Source organism: Tachysurus vachellii, chromosome 9 (assembly GCF_030014155.1).
Source record: "Tachysurus vachellii isolate PV-2020 chromosome 9, HZAU_Pvac_v1, whole genome shotgun sequence".
NCBI classification, from domain to species: Eukaryota; Metazoa; Chordata; class Actinopteri; order Siluriformes; family Bagridae; genus Tachysurus; species Tachysurus vachellii.
In genome coordinates, this window is record NC_083468.1 from 17,002,896 (window position 1) to 17,020,469 (window position 17,574).

General features: G+C 43.3%; 1 protein-coding gene across 2 annotated transcripts in view; it reads left to right on the top strand.

Moving 5' to 3' along the window:
* Positions 1-17,574, top strand: part of znf423 (zinc finger protein 423) — a 141,703-nt gene that overhangs the window by 59,912 nt on the left and 64,217 nt on the right. For both annotated transcript variants that reach the window (XM_060877982.1, XM_060877984.1), the window contains exons 4-5: positions 11,936-15,360; positions 15,713-15,797. In XM_060877982.1, coding sequence (XP_060733965.1) covers positions 11,936-15,360; positions 15,713-15,797 — 3,510 coding nt within the window. The remainder of the gene's footprint in view (positions 1-11,935; positions 15,361-15,712; positions 15,798-17,574) is intronic.

Below are 17,574 nucleotides of genomic sequence, written 5' to 3' on the forward strand. Positions count from 1 at the left end.
ATATTAATTTAATTTTGGGGCATGTGAGTGAGTGTGTGCTGCTACAAAAGCACGCCCTTCCTCTGTGACTGTCTACACACACACTATGTGTGTGTGAGCCTGCGTGTGTGTGTGTGTGTGTGTATATGTGTGTGTGGCAGACAAATGGAAATGAGCTCAGATACAGTTTATAAAGAAAGACTAGACAGACAAGTGTGTGTGTGTGTGTGTGTGTGTGTGTGTGTGTGTTAAACAGAAAAGTTACTTTTTAAATCTTCATAACATAATATAGTTTCTTCTGCTTTTTTGTTCACGTGTCACACAGATATTGATTTAGAGGGTAAAAGTTCTCTACCATTCATACATATTTTGTGTGCTGAAAGCGCTTTGCTTGTTCTGTGATTGTTCGTGTCTAATGGGAGAGTTTGGCGGCTGCTCTGCCATTAGAGAAGGGGCCACGGTGCTCTCGCTGCTTAGGGGCTCGGCCAGGGGGAGGGAGGAGAGGAGAGGCTTGAAAGCCGCTGCACGTCCATATTTGAAGTCATTTCCATGTTTCAGTTCTCTGGTGTTATTAAAAAGTAGAGGTGGGGTGACGTTTGAAGTCAGGATCGGGCTGTACTTTTAGGCCGGTCCCATTGCAATCCTTTTTTCTGCCGCCGAGGCCGAGCAGCTAGCAGCCACTATTGATCTACTGCTCCCGCCATGCCTGCCCTCCACCACACTCTGCAGGAGAACCCGATTATGTGGTGCTGTGCATGCCTGTGTGTGTGCTGGCATTTTGTATTTATGGGTTACATTCATGTATGTGCATACATAATGGTCCATGTGTGCTATCGTGCTCTTGGTTTGTGTAGTTTCTGCTCTGTATGTGTGTGAAGGTCAGCTAAGTTTCTCCTTCCCAGAGCAACAGCCCCTGGGGCGATGCCAGAAGTTCCCAACAAAAGTTTTTTTTAATTTCTGTCGGGCAGTCACAGTGGACAGCCATCCTCCTTTGGGCCAGCAGGAGAGCTCCCTGCGTGGGCTGGGGCCTTGCTGGCGGAGGGGGAGGGCCAGAATGGGATCTGGCAATGTTTGTACGCCCCAGTGGGGGTTTGGGTTCTGTGTGTGTGTGTGTGTGTGTGTGTGTGTGTGTGTGTGTGTGTGTGTGTAAGACTAGCGCAAAGCAACCCCAGGAGCCAATGGATTGGAGAAGTTTTCCAGAGAGGCCCCGTCCTCGCCCTTTTTCGCCCCATGCTTTGGCGGATGTGGGCCGTAATTACTGGACCCCCTGGCCTTTCTCTTTCTCGTAGCTCCAGCCTTTGATCTGTTTCATGTTGAGCACATTTTTTCCCCTGCTCGTTCTACCTTTGTCTCGTCCTTTGGTTCTTTTCTCAGCCTCTCGTTTCTGTCCTGGATGACCCCCCCACCTTTGCTTTGAACACAGACACTGTGCTTTCTTTAATACACAAAGAGACTGTACTTTTTTTCACCCCCTCTATCCCCATTTACTATAAAAAAAATTAAGAAGTTAGCTCCTTTTGTTGATGGCCATATAAAACTTTATACCTTTTTTGTGCTACTTTTCCCACCGTGGCCTTGACCTTGAAAAGTAGCACGCTTCTTTATCACTGCTCCACCAACATGCATGAGAGTGAAGTAGAGGTGCACAAAGCTAATGGCCGGCCACTCCTCAGGTTGTGCTGTTGTTTAGGATTGCTTCACGAGTTTCAAAAAGTCCTTCTCGTTTGAACAGCAAAAAGAAAGAACAGTGGAAAGAAGCAGCGCTTGTGTGCATGCATGTAGCAGAGCATCTCAGGGAGAGCATAGGTGTTTGCGACAAAATAATAACGCAATTATGAAAACAGACCAAAGTGAGTAAGCGGCCCCCACCTGTTGTCGGTGGCGCTGTGTGTTGTTTAGCGCATGTCCTGCGGGGCATTGATCCGTAGCCTCCCGCATGTGTGGGGGATTGGGGCCGCTTTTTGTTTGCGAGGTAATGGCATTGTTAGCATAATGCTCTGTTGATTTGCTATTCACAGTGGTTTGATACAGCTATTCTTTTGGGCTAATTGCCACACCACATAGTGCTCAGCGCTGTCGAAAGCTCACATCTGATGGCGCTATCAAGGCATGGATGTGATTAGCTTTTGTTAACAGAGAGCCGGTGGTATTTTGTGGCAGTAAACAAGGGAAAAAAATATTTTAAAGAAATTAATGTCTGTGATGTCTAACTTTAATTCATGTGTGACATGTCCAGGTTGTTAGGTGTGGTTATAGGAGGCAAGAGCACACTAAGCTCATGATGTATAGATTATAGTTTCAGAATATCTGGTGCAAAACTGTCTGTAGTTCCTAATACTGAATTGGTTTGAGGCAAATATATATATATATATATATATATAAAAAACACTATAATATAATAAAAAGAAACTCTCAGAGCTGTGATTTGAAGTCAAAATTGCCATGACAAAACGATTGAATGACATACGATTGAATGACAATCAGTATGGCGTGGTTTATTTCAAAGGTGGAAGAATTATGAGCCCGAGAAGTGAGTGTGAAGAGGAGGCACACACACACACACCAACACACACAGTGTTTCATTAATAATAGTGAATAGCTGACACTCTCTGTATATGAGAGAGATAGAATGTCTCCTGTAATAACAGCATTAAAGGTCTGTTCATTCCATGTCCTTGAACCTCGGCTGGGCGCTGTGGTCTCTCCCTTGGGTGTGCACTGTTTAATACAACAGGAATTATCCTATTCTTTCTCAATACTGTCATCCAGGTGTCTCCTTCATCCCATATTGTGTGTGTATCTTTATTGTGCACATATCTAGTGTTTTACTTAAATGTTTGTGTGTGTCACTAATGGCAGGTCCAGGTGTTCCACACAGTTTTAGACTCCCATGAGATGACAGGGGCTCCCAGGGTGCCAGTCTGGGCAGAAGCGTCACACCTCTGACTGCTTGTGTAGGTCCTCTCCAGGGACCCTCATTCTTAACCCCTACCTTCATCACCTCACACCGGCTTGTGTTTCTCCAACTGCCTCAGTGACATTTTTTATACTGACAGGAATGGGAAAGCAAAGCAAAACGAAGACGTAGTTTTCCTCATCTTACTGTAGGGGGCGTCTCAGACGGGAATTTCCATGGGCACATAGGACATGATCTGTGAATGCACTCTTATTTAAACAGTCTATAAATCACATCACCACACACGAGCGCTTGTGTTTTCTTTCCACATGGCCTGCTTCAGTCATGTGGATTACTGTAAACTACTGGAGAGTCAGTGCACTGAAAGAAAATGTTTAGTTGAGAGCTCGACAGGGACTAAAGTTCGACTTTCATAAAATGAGATGCTTATGATATCCTTCATATGCCACCCTGAATGAAAGTACACCTGATTAAATCAACCAGTATGTTAATAATCAGAATTTTGTGTGCATGAGGAGCAGAACAATTCTTGAGAGTTTTTGGTTGGACATGCAGTGTACACACACACACACACACACCCAAGGAGCATGATGAGTCATCAATATTACTAGGAAAGCACAAAAGTGCAATTAAATAGATGTAGCTCCAGATTGATTTCCTATATATCTCTTCGTGTGTCTCTTACACAGAAAGAGAGGGGCAAAAATCTCTAGAACACCAATTGTGATTTCATTGGTTGTATTTAACTATATGGGCTTTGTTAGACAATTCATTGGAAATTAATGTGGCCATTGCAAAGCCATAAAACACCTTTGTGTTACAGCATGTTTGTGTGGAATCACACCCATCACACACACACACACACACACACACACACACACACACACACAATTCGGTATGACACATTCTCTATTAGCTTCCCCCTGTAGTGTGACAGCCTGCAGGCACACAGACTATTTTTAACAATGAGGTTTGGCTGATTGAGTTCAGAAAAATGAGAGATGGTCAGAGACAAGCATGGCCGTCTACCAAGCAAGCCAGGCTACAGACCACACATAAACACACACACACACACATATACACACACAAACCACTCATCAAGCAGTGTCAATTGGGAGTTGACTGTTTTAACTAATTTATTTCCTACTGCTCTTAGTGCTAAAATAGTTCAGTTGTGCTGCAGTCTTGGGTTTTTATGTTCCTTTTTTCCCCCTCACTAATATCTTATATTTGTGAGTGTCTGCATTTTTTAATTCGCTTCTGTCTTATTGTGTGAGTCAGAATTATTTTTTTTTTAAATGTTGTTTAAAATGGGCTTTTTAATCACAAATGTCTTAGTTTTTTTTTTTTTTTTGCCTGGCTACCAAATCTATTGTGTATGTATTCCTCAATTTACCACAGAAAATAATGTCCCTGTACGAAAAGGTTTCAAAGAATAAACTACATATGTAATGGATGTGTGAAGGTTGACAAATGCTGGAGTGTTTCCTTAAACAAACCTTACACTCAGTATCACAAGCAGTTCACATCATAACATATATAGAAACATTTCCTCTTGCCGGGTGTAATGTGGTGTAAATGCAGTGGCCGAGGCTGTAGCTCAGCATTTCAGGTTGTTTATGTATGTGTTCAGAGGCCAGGGCAGGAGCAGACAAGCAGTGTGTGTTAATAGGGGGAGCAGGTGAGCCTTAACCTGAAGCTTTACAGCTTCTTTTTGATCAAAGAGGGCCACGTGGCAGACAAGACTGTGTGATCTCGGCCAAGAGCCTCTGCTCCAAAGCACACACACATCAGAGAGACTGGTGTACTCTACGCGGAGACTGCACAAAGACATGTTCAGTGCTGCATGTTCGCTCATTTCAGGGGCATGCACTCAGGCAAAGAGAGGTGAGGGTGGGGGTAAGTGAGGTTGTTGCTGCCCTGATTTCCTGCAAGGCTGGTACACAGCTGCTTCCCATTGACTCCCCGACAAAACTCACAGAGACACTCACATGAGAGCTAAAGAGGCACAGGCTCTCCATGAGAGAGTCATCAAAGGAATATAAGATAAAGGTGAACAAAAGACAGTTTGTGTTGGAAGGTTGGGGAACAAACAAGAGGGATAGAGCACAGAAAAATGGGAAACAGGGTGATTGAGTGAGTGAAGGAGATGCTGAGAAAGATGCGTGGTAGAAAGCGGGAGCAGATGCCAGATGTCTTGGCCTGCTGACGCTGGAGCAGCGGAGAGACTTGTTTTGGTACACTTCACATGTAATTAATGTGCAGCTGTTTAACGGTGCAGGCCCCCACCGCTAACACACACCGTGCTGCATTGGAGTCAAACGCCTCTTAACCACTGCCAGTGCCCCTGTTGTCCCGCAACCTCTTCTCCTCTCTTCTCTGTCCTTCAGACATTCACTGAGAACTTGTTTTACATCTGTAGATTGCTAATGTGAGTTTAATGTTTTTGGGAAGAAACCAGGTCCTCTGGGATGCACAAATGTTTTCTTTGGGGCAGAACCGATAGAACCATTTTTCTTGAGAAACCTAATCAAGAAATCAACTTTTTGCTAATGATATAGATTAAACCTTTATTACTGATGCACTCTTAACATGTCCCTGGTGGGGTCCTGTTTCCAAAATGCAAACATTAGCATGAGCAATACAATTAAATGGCAAGAATTAGTTCTTACAAATCCTGCCCATTTATTTGTATTGTTCATGCTAATGTTCGCATTTTGGCTTGATCAATTTTGGTATCTTTCCAAAGAATGAGCATAAGAGATAAATGTGTGCCAGTGTCTATTGTCCAAATAACAATAGCACAATTTAAAGAAATAAGGAATGACCTATCACAGACTACTGACTTAGTAAAGACAATAAAAAGTCAATGAAACTGAAAGTTTCATCCAAAAATTTCCTCGTGTAAGTACAACTTGAGAGAAACTTAATTAGTATGCATATTTACAATTATTCCAATGGCAGTACACACCATCATGGTGGTACTAAGTTCTTCTTATGGAAACTATTACAAATCAGAAAGGGTATTAAGATGGTCAGTATTTTCCTATATTGTGTCCTCAATCTGACTGCACCCAGCTGAGTGGACTGTGAAGGGGAGCTGGGGGATTGTGGGGCCCATTTGATGATGGCCCCATGTCTCCAGCTTCAGGCCTCCGGCCCCCTGCCCTTCACCTTCTGCCCTGGGAATGAAGCCGGCTGCCTGCACACATTTGGGTGCCAACCGCTCCATATGGGCTGTGAGCAGCATGTGTGTGTGTGTTTGTGTCCTCCAGGACTCAGGCCCCTGACAGACCGCCTGTTCACTGTGTGTCTGAGTGTGTTTGAAGCTGAGTATCGTCCACAGTTCTGAACCTTGACTGATTTCCTGTCCACTGACAGGGGGAGCATGTGAGGATTTGTGTTTCTCTTGAGGTCCTCTGGGAGACATGGCCAACTGAGTCCACTGGACCTCCTGACTAGAGTGTGTTAGCTTTATCAAGCAGGGATCATCACTGCTGAACAGTGTGTATTAGCGTTGCTCCATCGAACAGCGCGGCTCACCACAGCTCAACAACAGATTAGAAGCCAGGGTTATCCATATCCCAAACAAGTGTATCTGTGTGTGTGTGTGTGTGTGTGTGTGTGTAGGTTACTCTCAAGACAAGCAACAAGAGTAGTTTGAGTTTAGTCAAAGCTTCTGAACACATGAGGGACAACACGTTAATATTTAGTGGTCAGAGATGAGCAAACTTTCATTAAATGCAGCCCAAGGACACAACAATCACAGCTAAGCATGATAATACTTTAATCCTTAATTCCTTTAATACAGACAACTACAAGATGCTATGCATCCATGGCTGAAACACAAAATTTGTGAGGGCACTAGGTAGGGCATTTCATAGGTAGAGCTTCATTATGTTATATCGTATGTAGGGCACAGAAAAAGAGAATAGGAAGTCATTTGAGATTTGCCCTAACTAGAAACTGGTGATGTTAAATGGTGAAATGAAGAAGCAATTCCAGACAGAGACGTTTATAAAGATGACTATAAATGCAAAGGCAAATTTGTTTGACCACTCAATGATTTGCATTATTTCTAACTCGTATGGTGTGTCCCTACTTAGCTAGTATGGCACCTGAACAAGAAGGGTATCCAAATTCATCAGGGGTACTGAAGAATAGCATGGCAGTGGAAATAGCAGCAACTTAGAAGATTATAGGTAATTTGCAGAGCTGGTAAAAATGTGCTATATGTGTGTTTGCCCATTGCAGACTGTCTCCCTTGAGAAGTGAAGGGGCACAGAACAGCATGATTGTGTCAGCAGGGTGTCACAAGGGGACTAAAAGACTAAAAGAATATGTAGAACAGCATGGCGGAGCAAAACTAGAGTGAGTGGATTTTTAAGTGTGTGTGTGAGGGAGAGAGAGAGAGAGAGAGAGAGAGAGAGAGAGAGAGAGAGAGAAAGAAAGAGAGAGATTTTCCAGTATTTTTGTATTTCAGTATCCTAGAACAGGTGTTTCGTCTCAGAGACCGCTCTCAAAGGACTGTTGACCATGCAGCCAACTCCTGTGTGATGCACCCTCCTGTCTCTCTCTCTGGGTCTATTTCTCTTTATGTATCACATTGTCTGCTTGACTGTCAGGCCAGTTTTGTCCTCTGTCATGTTTGTTTATGATTATTCTGTTGCCTAGAGAGAAAAGAAGGAAGAACGGAAGGAAAGAAGGAAGAAAGGAGTGAATGAGTGAGACCTACCTAAGGAGAAAGTTGAGAGAGAGTCAGGATATGATGGTGTGTTAACAAACCAATGGGGTAGCAAAGGTTAATACATAAAGCACCTATAGGACTGAGGGAAAAAAGACAGAGAGGCAGAGAGAGAGAAAAGAGCCTCTTGGAAGTCGCTTTCCCCTGGCTGTTGCTCCAGGCTTGTCTGACTGGCATGCTGGGTGACCATGTGGGAGCTTGGGGTGGAAGTTGTTTTTCTGCCCCCTACAGTGCAGTTCTCCAGCCCGGGGCAGTGGGCAGAGGGCCAGAGGGAAGGGGCTGAGAGCCGAGCAGAGGCCTGCTGGGAAAGGTGGAGGTCTGGGCAGGGGGCCAGGCTCAAAGGTGGGGGTGAGGAGGGGCACTAAGGAATGTGTCTAGGTGAAAGGAATTAAACAGAAGAAATGCAGATATTGAGTTTCAGGTTGTTTCATATTGAGTAAAAGGCTGTGGTGCCTGGCACATTTTGTTGCATGGTACAAAAGCCGGCTCTTAATTATTAATAATAAATATTAATTCATCAATCATATATTTGTTGTGTGTCTGTATTAAATTTTGTATGTGTACCTGGTAATTCAAACAATATTGTCTTTGTCAATGCTTTTAGTTTTATTCAGCAAAATGTGTCTATTTATTTGATGTGATTTAGTTTCTCTTTTTTGCAACAGTACACAGCATTTGTCTTGGTGTAGTTATTATGTGCAGATTGTTTATCTTACCAATATTTCACTTTGACTAATAGGGCAGCATGATGTTTTGTTTACTGGCTGGCTCGTTCCAAATGTTCCCTAATTTAAGAATGATTCACACGTTTGCTATGGCCAAGCTAGCTCAAGAGCATTGTAAGATGCCAGACTAGAGATATGAAAAGGGGTTGGTGTGCTGTGATTTTAATCAGCATACAGTTGAGGTACAGTGCTTTCTATTGAAACAGAGTTATTGAAATTAGTTAGAACCCTTCTGTCATTAATTGGCCATATAACAGAATTAATATGACTAGAAGTAGATGTTGGTCAGGAAGAAAAACTTCTGATTGTGTAAAAGCCATAATGAACACGCTGGTCAGTGAGGTATGCTTCAGTATGGGTTCTCCAGGCTAGTTCTCATATTGGGCGAAACAGAGGGGATTCTTACATTACTTTAAATTTTTTGATCTCCTTCAATTTCTTTCACTTTTCCCCTTTCCACTTTCCTTGCTTCTGATAAGGAGGAAAGAACAGACATCAGACTGGGCACATCTTCATTATAGCTTTTCACCATGTTTCCAGCTCTGCATGCCAGCACATTGGCCATCCCATTAGCCAGTCCCGCGTGGTCTTCTCTGGCCTGGGCTGATGGCGGCATGGGGGTGTACACAAGGAGGGGGCGGTGCTCTCAAACCTCCATTATTGAGACAGCCACCAATCAGCTGCTGCCAGTTGCTTCTTCTGTTATCATTTTCCCCAATTACGGGCTCTGGCTCAAGGCAGGGTTGCAAGCCTTCCTCTGGACATCAGAGTCTGTTGGCCATGCCCCCCCCCAAACCTTTTTCATTCGCGCCACCCTTTTGTCCTACGCCCTTCTCTCCACCTGGGACTGGCCAGCAAGACGAAGACCAGCACCACTGGAAATGACACCAAGCCAGCTAGATAATTCAGTAATGAGTCATAACATAAAAGACAGTTTGCAGACAGATAGACAGCACAAGAGAGAAGGACTGACAGAGGAAGACAGAGGGAGGGAAAAAGAAAGAAAAACACCAGATAGAGAAAAGGGGAGACCATCAAGGCTGCAAAAAGGAAAGGGAGTGAGTAAGAAGATTGAGGTTCTGTACTCGTTCTTGGCTTGGCTTTGGCCGCTTCTCTCCTCTTGCTCTTTATGTTTCTTTTCAAATTCAACTTTTTATTGAAATTTCTTACCCTGTTTAGTACTCCTGCCAAGTCCCCCGGCGGACAGATGACAAAAGCCCTCTAAAAGCCATGTGATCTTCCATTTTTCGACAGCCACACTTCTGAGGATTAAGGCTATTTAATGACTATAATCTCCCTCTTTCTCAAAAGTGATTTCTCACATTCTCCCACAGTCAGAGGGATTGCATTAGCATTAATAGATTTATAATTCACCAGAATGACCACATGTGCCAGGAGTTTGTTCCCCCATCCTCCTCAGTCTCTATTATTCCTTCCTCATCTTGTTTCTTTCCCTCTTTTGCTTTCTTTTCTACAGCTCTGTGCTTGAGCAAGTGTTCCTTTGTATCTCTTGCCCCATGGTAACGTGTATCCTTGCCACAGCAGGAAGGCTTACCTGTCAGTCAGTATGAACCCCCTCCTTTCCACTCTCCTCTTTTTCCTTCACTTTCACAGTGTCCAGATCACAGGCTTTTCTGTCAGGGGCCACAGGCTTATTGTGTAGCTAAAGAATTCACCACAGTTAAGTCCCTCATGGGCTTTTATTCTGGGCTCTTTCATTGGGGCGCCAAGGCACTCTCTCTCCTATGTCACTGTGGTTTTAGGTTGTTTTGGGATAGCTCTTATAATGACATGGACACCAAAGCTTGTGGTGCAGGGGACCAAAGTGACTGGAGAAGAAGGCACAAGGGGTGTCTTACAGTGTAATCTGACAATGTGACAAAAACTATAAGAGAATTGCTGGAGCACAAAAAAAAGTCAAAAATCTATGCTGCAGGTTTTTTTTTAGTACTCTGTTGCTGGCATTTTTCCAAATCTCATAAACTGGGTTTGTATTTTGTTCTTTCCTTCCCTTCTTATTCTTTTCTACCTGCTCTTTGTTGTTTTGTATGAGTGTCTAACTATGATTTTATATATTGATTTTAAATTTAAATTTAAATTTTTATTTTTTAATGGTGAACGTGTCTCATAGCTGCACCTTTATTTTTAAAATTTATAATTCATGAGTTTACAAATTTCTACTCATAAATCCCCATGGAGATATTTGTTCTGCTCAGCACCTACATTTTAAAATGAATCGATTCATCACATAAAATTTATTTTCCAGAATTTCTGCTGCGTTCACCTTTGTGTGCATGGTGAGAGAAAGAGGAAGTGAAATCCTACTATTGCCATATGGAGTTCTAATTATTCACAGTTTGTACAACACAAGCTGATGTGAAGCACTTTTCTTTATACAGTTTTGCTTATTTTCATTTCAAAGCTTGGGCAAAACTTGCAGCATTGTTTTAGTGGTCATTGGGGTATTACTGAACTCAAAGGGGGAAGATGGTGGAACGGGATTTTGGAGTTTTATCATTGAAGAGACATGCAAATATTTAATTACAGACACTTTAAAAATAACAACCCACAGCATCTTTCCTCTGTCCTGTGTGAAAATAAAGAATTACAATTTGGTAACTAAGGAAAGTTCCAAAAACTACCCACTGCGGGGCAAATAAACTTGCATTGTGTTAAATGTTAAAAAATTAGAAGAATTGCAATAGAATGCACTATTATTTTTCCTACTGTATTCAGTTTGTATTTCTTCAGCTAAAACGTTACATAATTTATGCAGACGCTCACATGTTTTCAATTGTTGTTGACTGATTAAAATTTGTGGCAGTGAACCAACATTAAATATTTCAAGCCAAACCAACACAGCCCATTTCCATTTCTATGTCTATGACTGTTTATAGCTTGTGAGTTGAATGCTACCCAAGCTCATCTCTGGAAACATCTGGGGTTGCCAAAGGTTTTTAGCAGCACGTTAAAAGTGCACAATCTGTGAGCAAAATAATCAAACAAACAGACAGTGATAGAAATTTCTGTGTTTATCTTTGCCACAGAAGGACTTTGTATACGTATCATCCCTACTCAATAAGTCATGAGCTCTGTCCCCTGCTTTAATTTGAAGTTTGCTATTTGAGATGCTAAATAGACATTTTGACTATGTAAGGCTCCATCAAAGTTCACAAAATAGGGTGATATGAAGATTTTATACATTTATACAGTATAATTATAACTGGGAAAATATGTATAACTTGGGACCTTTAGCAAGAAAAACGAGATAAAATTTGCTTGCCAAATGCCATAAATATAAATGTCTATATTTTATTATTTTCATTTGTACCCTCTAAAATGACTTATTTCAATTTCCTGTAAGGACATTTGAGAAGGTTTACCCAAAATGAATCCAAATTTGAATCACAGGGATTAGCTTTTTTGCAAATGGAGTGTAAGAGAATACAAAATAGATTTCTGTCCTTATTTCTCCATACCCTTGTGATTTGGTGTATTTACTTATTTGCCTCTCTGTAGATAGTGTTTTCTCACTCATAATTTTTATTCTGCCTGTGTTTTGCATTGCAGATGGTGACGATGACCCGGGGCTCTCCTGGGTTGCGTCCTCTCCCTCCAGCAAAGACGTGGCATCGCCATCGCAGATGCTAGGGGATGGCTGCTGCGATCTGGGCATGGGGGAGGAAGAAGGAGGCTCTGGTCTTCCTTATCCCTGCCAGTTCTGCGATAAGTCCTTCAGTCGTCTCAGCTACCTGAAGCGCCACGAACAGATTCACAGCGACAAGCTGCCCTTTAAGTGCACCTTCTGCAGTCGGCTGTTCAAACACAAGCGCAGCCGTGACCGCCATGTCAAGCTGCACACCGGTGACAAGAAGTACAGCTGCCAGGAGTGTGAGGCTGCCTTCTCACGTAGTGATCACCTTAAGATCCACCTGAAGACACATAGTTCCAGCAAGCCCTTTAAGTGCAGCATTTGCAAGCGTGGCTTCTCCTCCACATCTTCGCTACAAAGCCACATGCAGGCTCACAGGAAAAACAAGGAACACATGGCAAAAAAAGACCAGGGCAAGCGTGATGGGTCCACGGGTGATGCGGCTGACCAAGACCAGGACTTATACATGTGTGATTACTGTGAGGAGACTTTCAGCCAAACAGATGAGTTAGAGAAGCATGTACTAACACGACACCCTCAGCTTTCAGACCGTGCAGAACTACAGTGCATTCACTGTCCAGAGATTTTTAGTGACGAAGGCACCTTGCTCACCCACATTGACCGAACACATGCCAACAAGAAACATAAGTGCCCCATGTGTGCAGAGCAATTTACATCTGTAGAAGAGGTCTACTGCCATTTGGACAGCCACAGGCAGCCTGACTCGAGCAACCATAGTGCCAGTCCTGATCCGGTGCTGGGCAGTGTAGCATCCATGAGCAGTGCCACTCCTGACTCCAGTGCCTCACTTGAAAGAGGGTCCACTCCAGATTCAACTCTCAAGCCTGCACAGGGTAGACGCAAATTGGCCGCATCCTCTGATCATGATGATGGAGGCTGGTCAGGCAAGGTGACATATAGTTGTCCTTATTGCTCCAAGAGAGATTTCAACAGCCTGGCTGTTCTGGAGATTCACCTGAAGACTATTCATGCAGACAAACCTCAGCAAAGCCACACTTGTCAACTGTGTCTGGACACCTTGCCAACTCTGTACAATCTGAACGAGCATGTACGGAAAGCACATCGAACCAGTGGGGGCTCTGCATCCAACTTTCCCCTTCTACAATTCAGTAATGTTTCTGCCTTTCACTGCAACTACTGCCCAGACATGTTTGCTGATATCAATAGCCTGCAAGAGCACATCCGTGTTTCTCACTGCTTGCCTAGTGGTGTGGTTGCTGGCTCTACAACTCTAGAGGGCAACCATGCCTTCTTCTGTAATCAGTGTTCAATGGGGTTTCTTACAGAATCATCCCTCACTGAACACATCCAGCAAACCCACTGCAACAATGCAAGTGCTGTGACCAAGATGGAGTCTCCTGTACTGCAGCCTTCACAGTCCTTCATGGAAGTTTATTCTTGCCCCTATTGCACCAATTCACCAATCTTTGGGTCCCTACTCAAGCTCACTAAACACATCAAGGAGAACCACAAGAATATCCCACTGGCCAACAACAAGCGCAAAGTCAAAGTGGCAGACTTGAGTCCTGCTTCATCTGATGTGGAAATCTCCTCCCCAAAACGCCACAGAGTGGCTGGTGATTCTGCTCCTGCAGGTGCTAATGGGGACTATCCCTGCAACCAGTGTGACCTTCGCTTTACTAGCTTTGAAAGCTTCCAGGCCCACCTTAAGTCTCACCTGGAGGTACTTCTGAGGAGACAGTCCTGCCCTCAGTGCAACAAAGAGGACTTTGACTCTCAGGAGTCCCTGCTGCAGCACTTGACCATACACTACACCACAACCTCCACACAGTATGTCTGTGAGAGCTGTGATAAACAGTTCTCATCTGTTGATGATTTGCAAAAGCACTTGCTGGACATGCACACTTTTGTGCTGTACCACTGCACATTGTGTCAAGAGGTATTTGACTCCAAGGTCTCCATCCAAGTTCATCTGGCTGTCAAACACAGCAATGAGAAGAAAATGTATCGTTGCACAGCATGTGCATGGGATTTCCGCAAGGAGAGTGATTTGCAAATGCATGTGAAACACAGTCATTTAAGTCAACCCACTGCACCAGGTGTTGCCAACAAAGCTCGCAAGTGTATATTCTGTGGGGAGAGTTTTGGTACAGAGGTTGAGCTTCAGTGCCACATCACCACCCACAGTAAAAAATTTAACTGCCGAATCTGTGGGAAGGCCTTCCATGCTATTGTTTTACTGGAGAGACATCTCAGAGAGAAGCACTGCATGTTTGATGGAGGAAATGGCAACGGAAACGGAGGAAGTCAGAATGGAACTCCGAATGGCGTGAGTCAAAGCGCTAAGCGTGGAGGTGGAGGCTCAACTGCAGCGGCAGAACAGGCTGACCTGCAAAGCATGCTCCTAAAGGGAGGGGCTCAGGAAACTGCAAACAGCCATGAAGCCAGTGGAGGAGAAGAAGAACTAGATGCCTCAGAGCCAATGTATGCTTGTGACATCTGTGGTGCAGCATACACAATGGAGTCCCTGCTCCAAAACCATCGTCTGCGTGATCATAATATAAGGCCTGGTGAGGATGACGCAGGTTCCCGCAAAAAGAAGGCTGACTTCATCAAGGGTAATCACAAGTGTAATGTCTGCTCAAGAACCTTCTTTTCTGAGAATGGCTTGAGAGAACATGCCCAAACTCACCGTGGGCCAGCTAAGCACTACATGTGCCCCATCTGTGGAGAACGCTTCCCCTCTCTACTCACACTCACAGAGCACAAAGTCACCCATAGTAAAAGCCTGGACACAGGCACCTGTAGGATCTGCAAGATGCCGCTTCAAAGTGAGGAGGAGTTTATTGAACACTGCCAGATGCACCCTGACCTGAGGAATTCCCTGACAGGTTTCCGCTGTGTGGTCTGCATGCAGACTGTCACTTCCACTTTGGAGCTGAAGATTCATGGCACGTTCCACATGCAAAAGCTCTCCTCATCAGGTGGCAGTGGTGGGGGAGGCGGTTCAGCCTCATCATCACCCAATGGCCAGCTGCAGGCCCACAAGTTATATAAGTGTGCCCTCTGTCTGAAAGAGTTCAAGAACAAGCAGGAGTTGGTCAAGCTGGATGTCAATGGCCTGCCTTTTGGGCTGTGTGCTGGCTGCATGAACAGAGGCACAAATGGTCAGTCACCCAGTGGGGTTGTAACCCCTCAAGAGCCAGGGGAGAAAGGGTCTTCTGGACTACGCTGTCCTGAGTGTGCTGTGAAGTTTGAGACCTTAGAGGATCTGGAAAGCCATGTTCAGGTAGACCATCCTGAAATGAGCCCAGAAACAAGTGCAGCTAAAAAAGCAACAGAGGCCTCTCCTGTCCCTAAAGTAAGTGCTAAATTTTAGAGAATCTTTAAGCAAGTTGTTGGTCTTTTTTATCTTAAGGTGACTTTCCTAAATGTCTAAAGAAGTTTGCTGTTGTAGTTTTAGAGTGCTAGCAAAGATGTGTGAATTCATAACCATAAGCCCAAAGGGTTTTGCAGTTCTCCTGCTTTGCCAAATTACAGATTTTTTTATTATGCTAGATATTAATGATGAATTTCTAGGACAACTAATTCTTTGTCTTGGGTCAAAATAAAGGAAAACCTTGATAGGAAGATACAAGGAAATACTGAAAATTTAAGTATGAAATATTTAATCACCCCTTCTATGTTTCACTATCCTGTATGCTGTCTTGCAGAAAAAAACATATCAATGCATCAAATGCCAAATGACCTTTGAAACAGAACGTGAGATCCAGATCCACGTGGCCAATCACATGATTGGTGAGTGAACACCTTTGTTTTGTCTGTGTGGGTGTGTGAATGTGCATGCTTTATTGTGCGTGCGTGACTGCTCTCCAGGCTCTCCTCCTTCTCTCCTTTCTTAGCCCTGCCTAGCCCGCTCACTCCCTGCACACAGGTGTGAGACAGACAGGTGAAATGAACAGCTCTATTTCTGGATCGCAGATGTCGCTCTCGACAGCTGTTCCATTGTTTAACACTTGAGTGCGCAGCTGAGGCTGCGGCTGCAGGTCTGATTGCTGTGGTAAATCTTCACCACACAGCCACGGCTGGGACTACAGGTCTCACTACTTCTGCAAAGGCCAAAAAATTAGGTCAGCTTTTGTTTTGTCAGCTTTACTTAATCTCAGATATCATTTTGGATAATTACAGACAATGTGTTCTGTAGATTTGACAAAAACATGTGGGCTTAATATATATGCTCTAACTGACTCTATTACAAATTGTAGTATCTGAAGAGGATATTGTTATTTGCACATTTTGCTCTAGCGGATATTATTTATTAAAAGAGGTGCATGTTTTTGTCATGGGTTATAATTTAGTGTCTACGTAAATCAAATTGTCTACTACAACCTCTTGGTAACAAAATATAAGATTTAATAGGATTAGACACATGGTTAGGATTAAGATGGCGACATCAAAGCCACAAATCGTCTCTTTGCCTGTTCTAATTGTGTTTTGCGAATGGTCCAACTATGTTGATGAGATGTTAGGGTGTAATGTGCTGATTCAGACTGTAGTTATTTTTACCAGGTGGATGACATTTTCAAAGCCAAGGCCCAGCGTAGCAAAGCCATGGCACTTAGCATTTGCTTCTTTTATTCTTTAATAATAGTTGCTGCAGCAGCAGACTGTAGTGTAGATTAACGAGCAGGGCCTTTGAGGAATTTTTCAGCACAAATCGTACAATACACTGAGCCTTAGTACCTTCTCCGTACTTGAAAGCAACAACTGCATATAGGACTGATTATGATACCTAATTTCTCAGCTATTCAGTTCCATAACCTTAACCTTCCAGAAATGACAGCATCTTATGACCTTCATCTTGAATCACTTCTGCCCCATAATTCCTTCATGTATTGCCTAAGATCCAGCACTCTCCTCCAGACCTCAGCAGTCCAATATGTACTACACTTTAACTTCTCCATCCCCTTTCCCTGATCAGGGTAAAGATGGAGAATCACCTGCCTATCTGCTGCCATGAAGGAAATTTTGGTTTAATTAACATTGTAATTGTCTTAAAAGCTGAAGGAGATTAATTGTGGAATTGAGTCAGATTATTTTGAGTGCTTTTTTTATTCTATTATTTTTTTCACCCCTTCAAAGATTGATGACGTCATAACATAATAAAAGAGTGAGCAGAGTATTAACCTTTATCAGACATCACGTTAGCTGGCAGAAAATTGCAGCGAGATCACAGAGGAGCTCTAACTGCAGCATGCTCTCACTCTACCATTCTTCTTGCCAGAGATTACAAAACAATCATTAAAAAGCTACACTATCTGTCAGCTTTGATATATGACTTCTGAGGCTATAATATGGCTTTGATATTCTAGGATCTCTTTTTCCTCAACTAAGTCCTTAACACAACTGTGTCTGTAGTTTTTTATATATATATAATATATATATAATATATAATATATGTATATATATATTTTCTCCCCCAGTACATTTCATCTCTGCCTATTTGCACATCTCAGCTGAAAATATAATTGACAAATCTCATACATACCGATAACACCCGAACACTTGCACACAG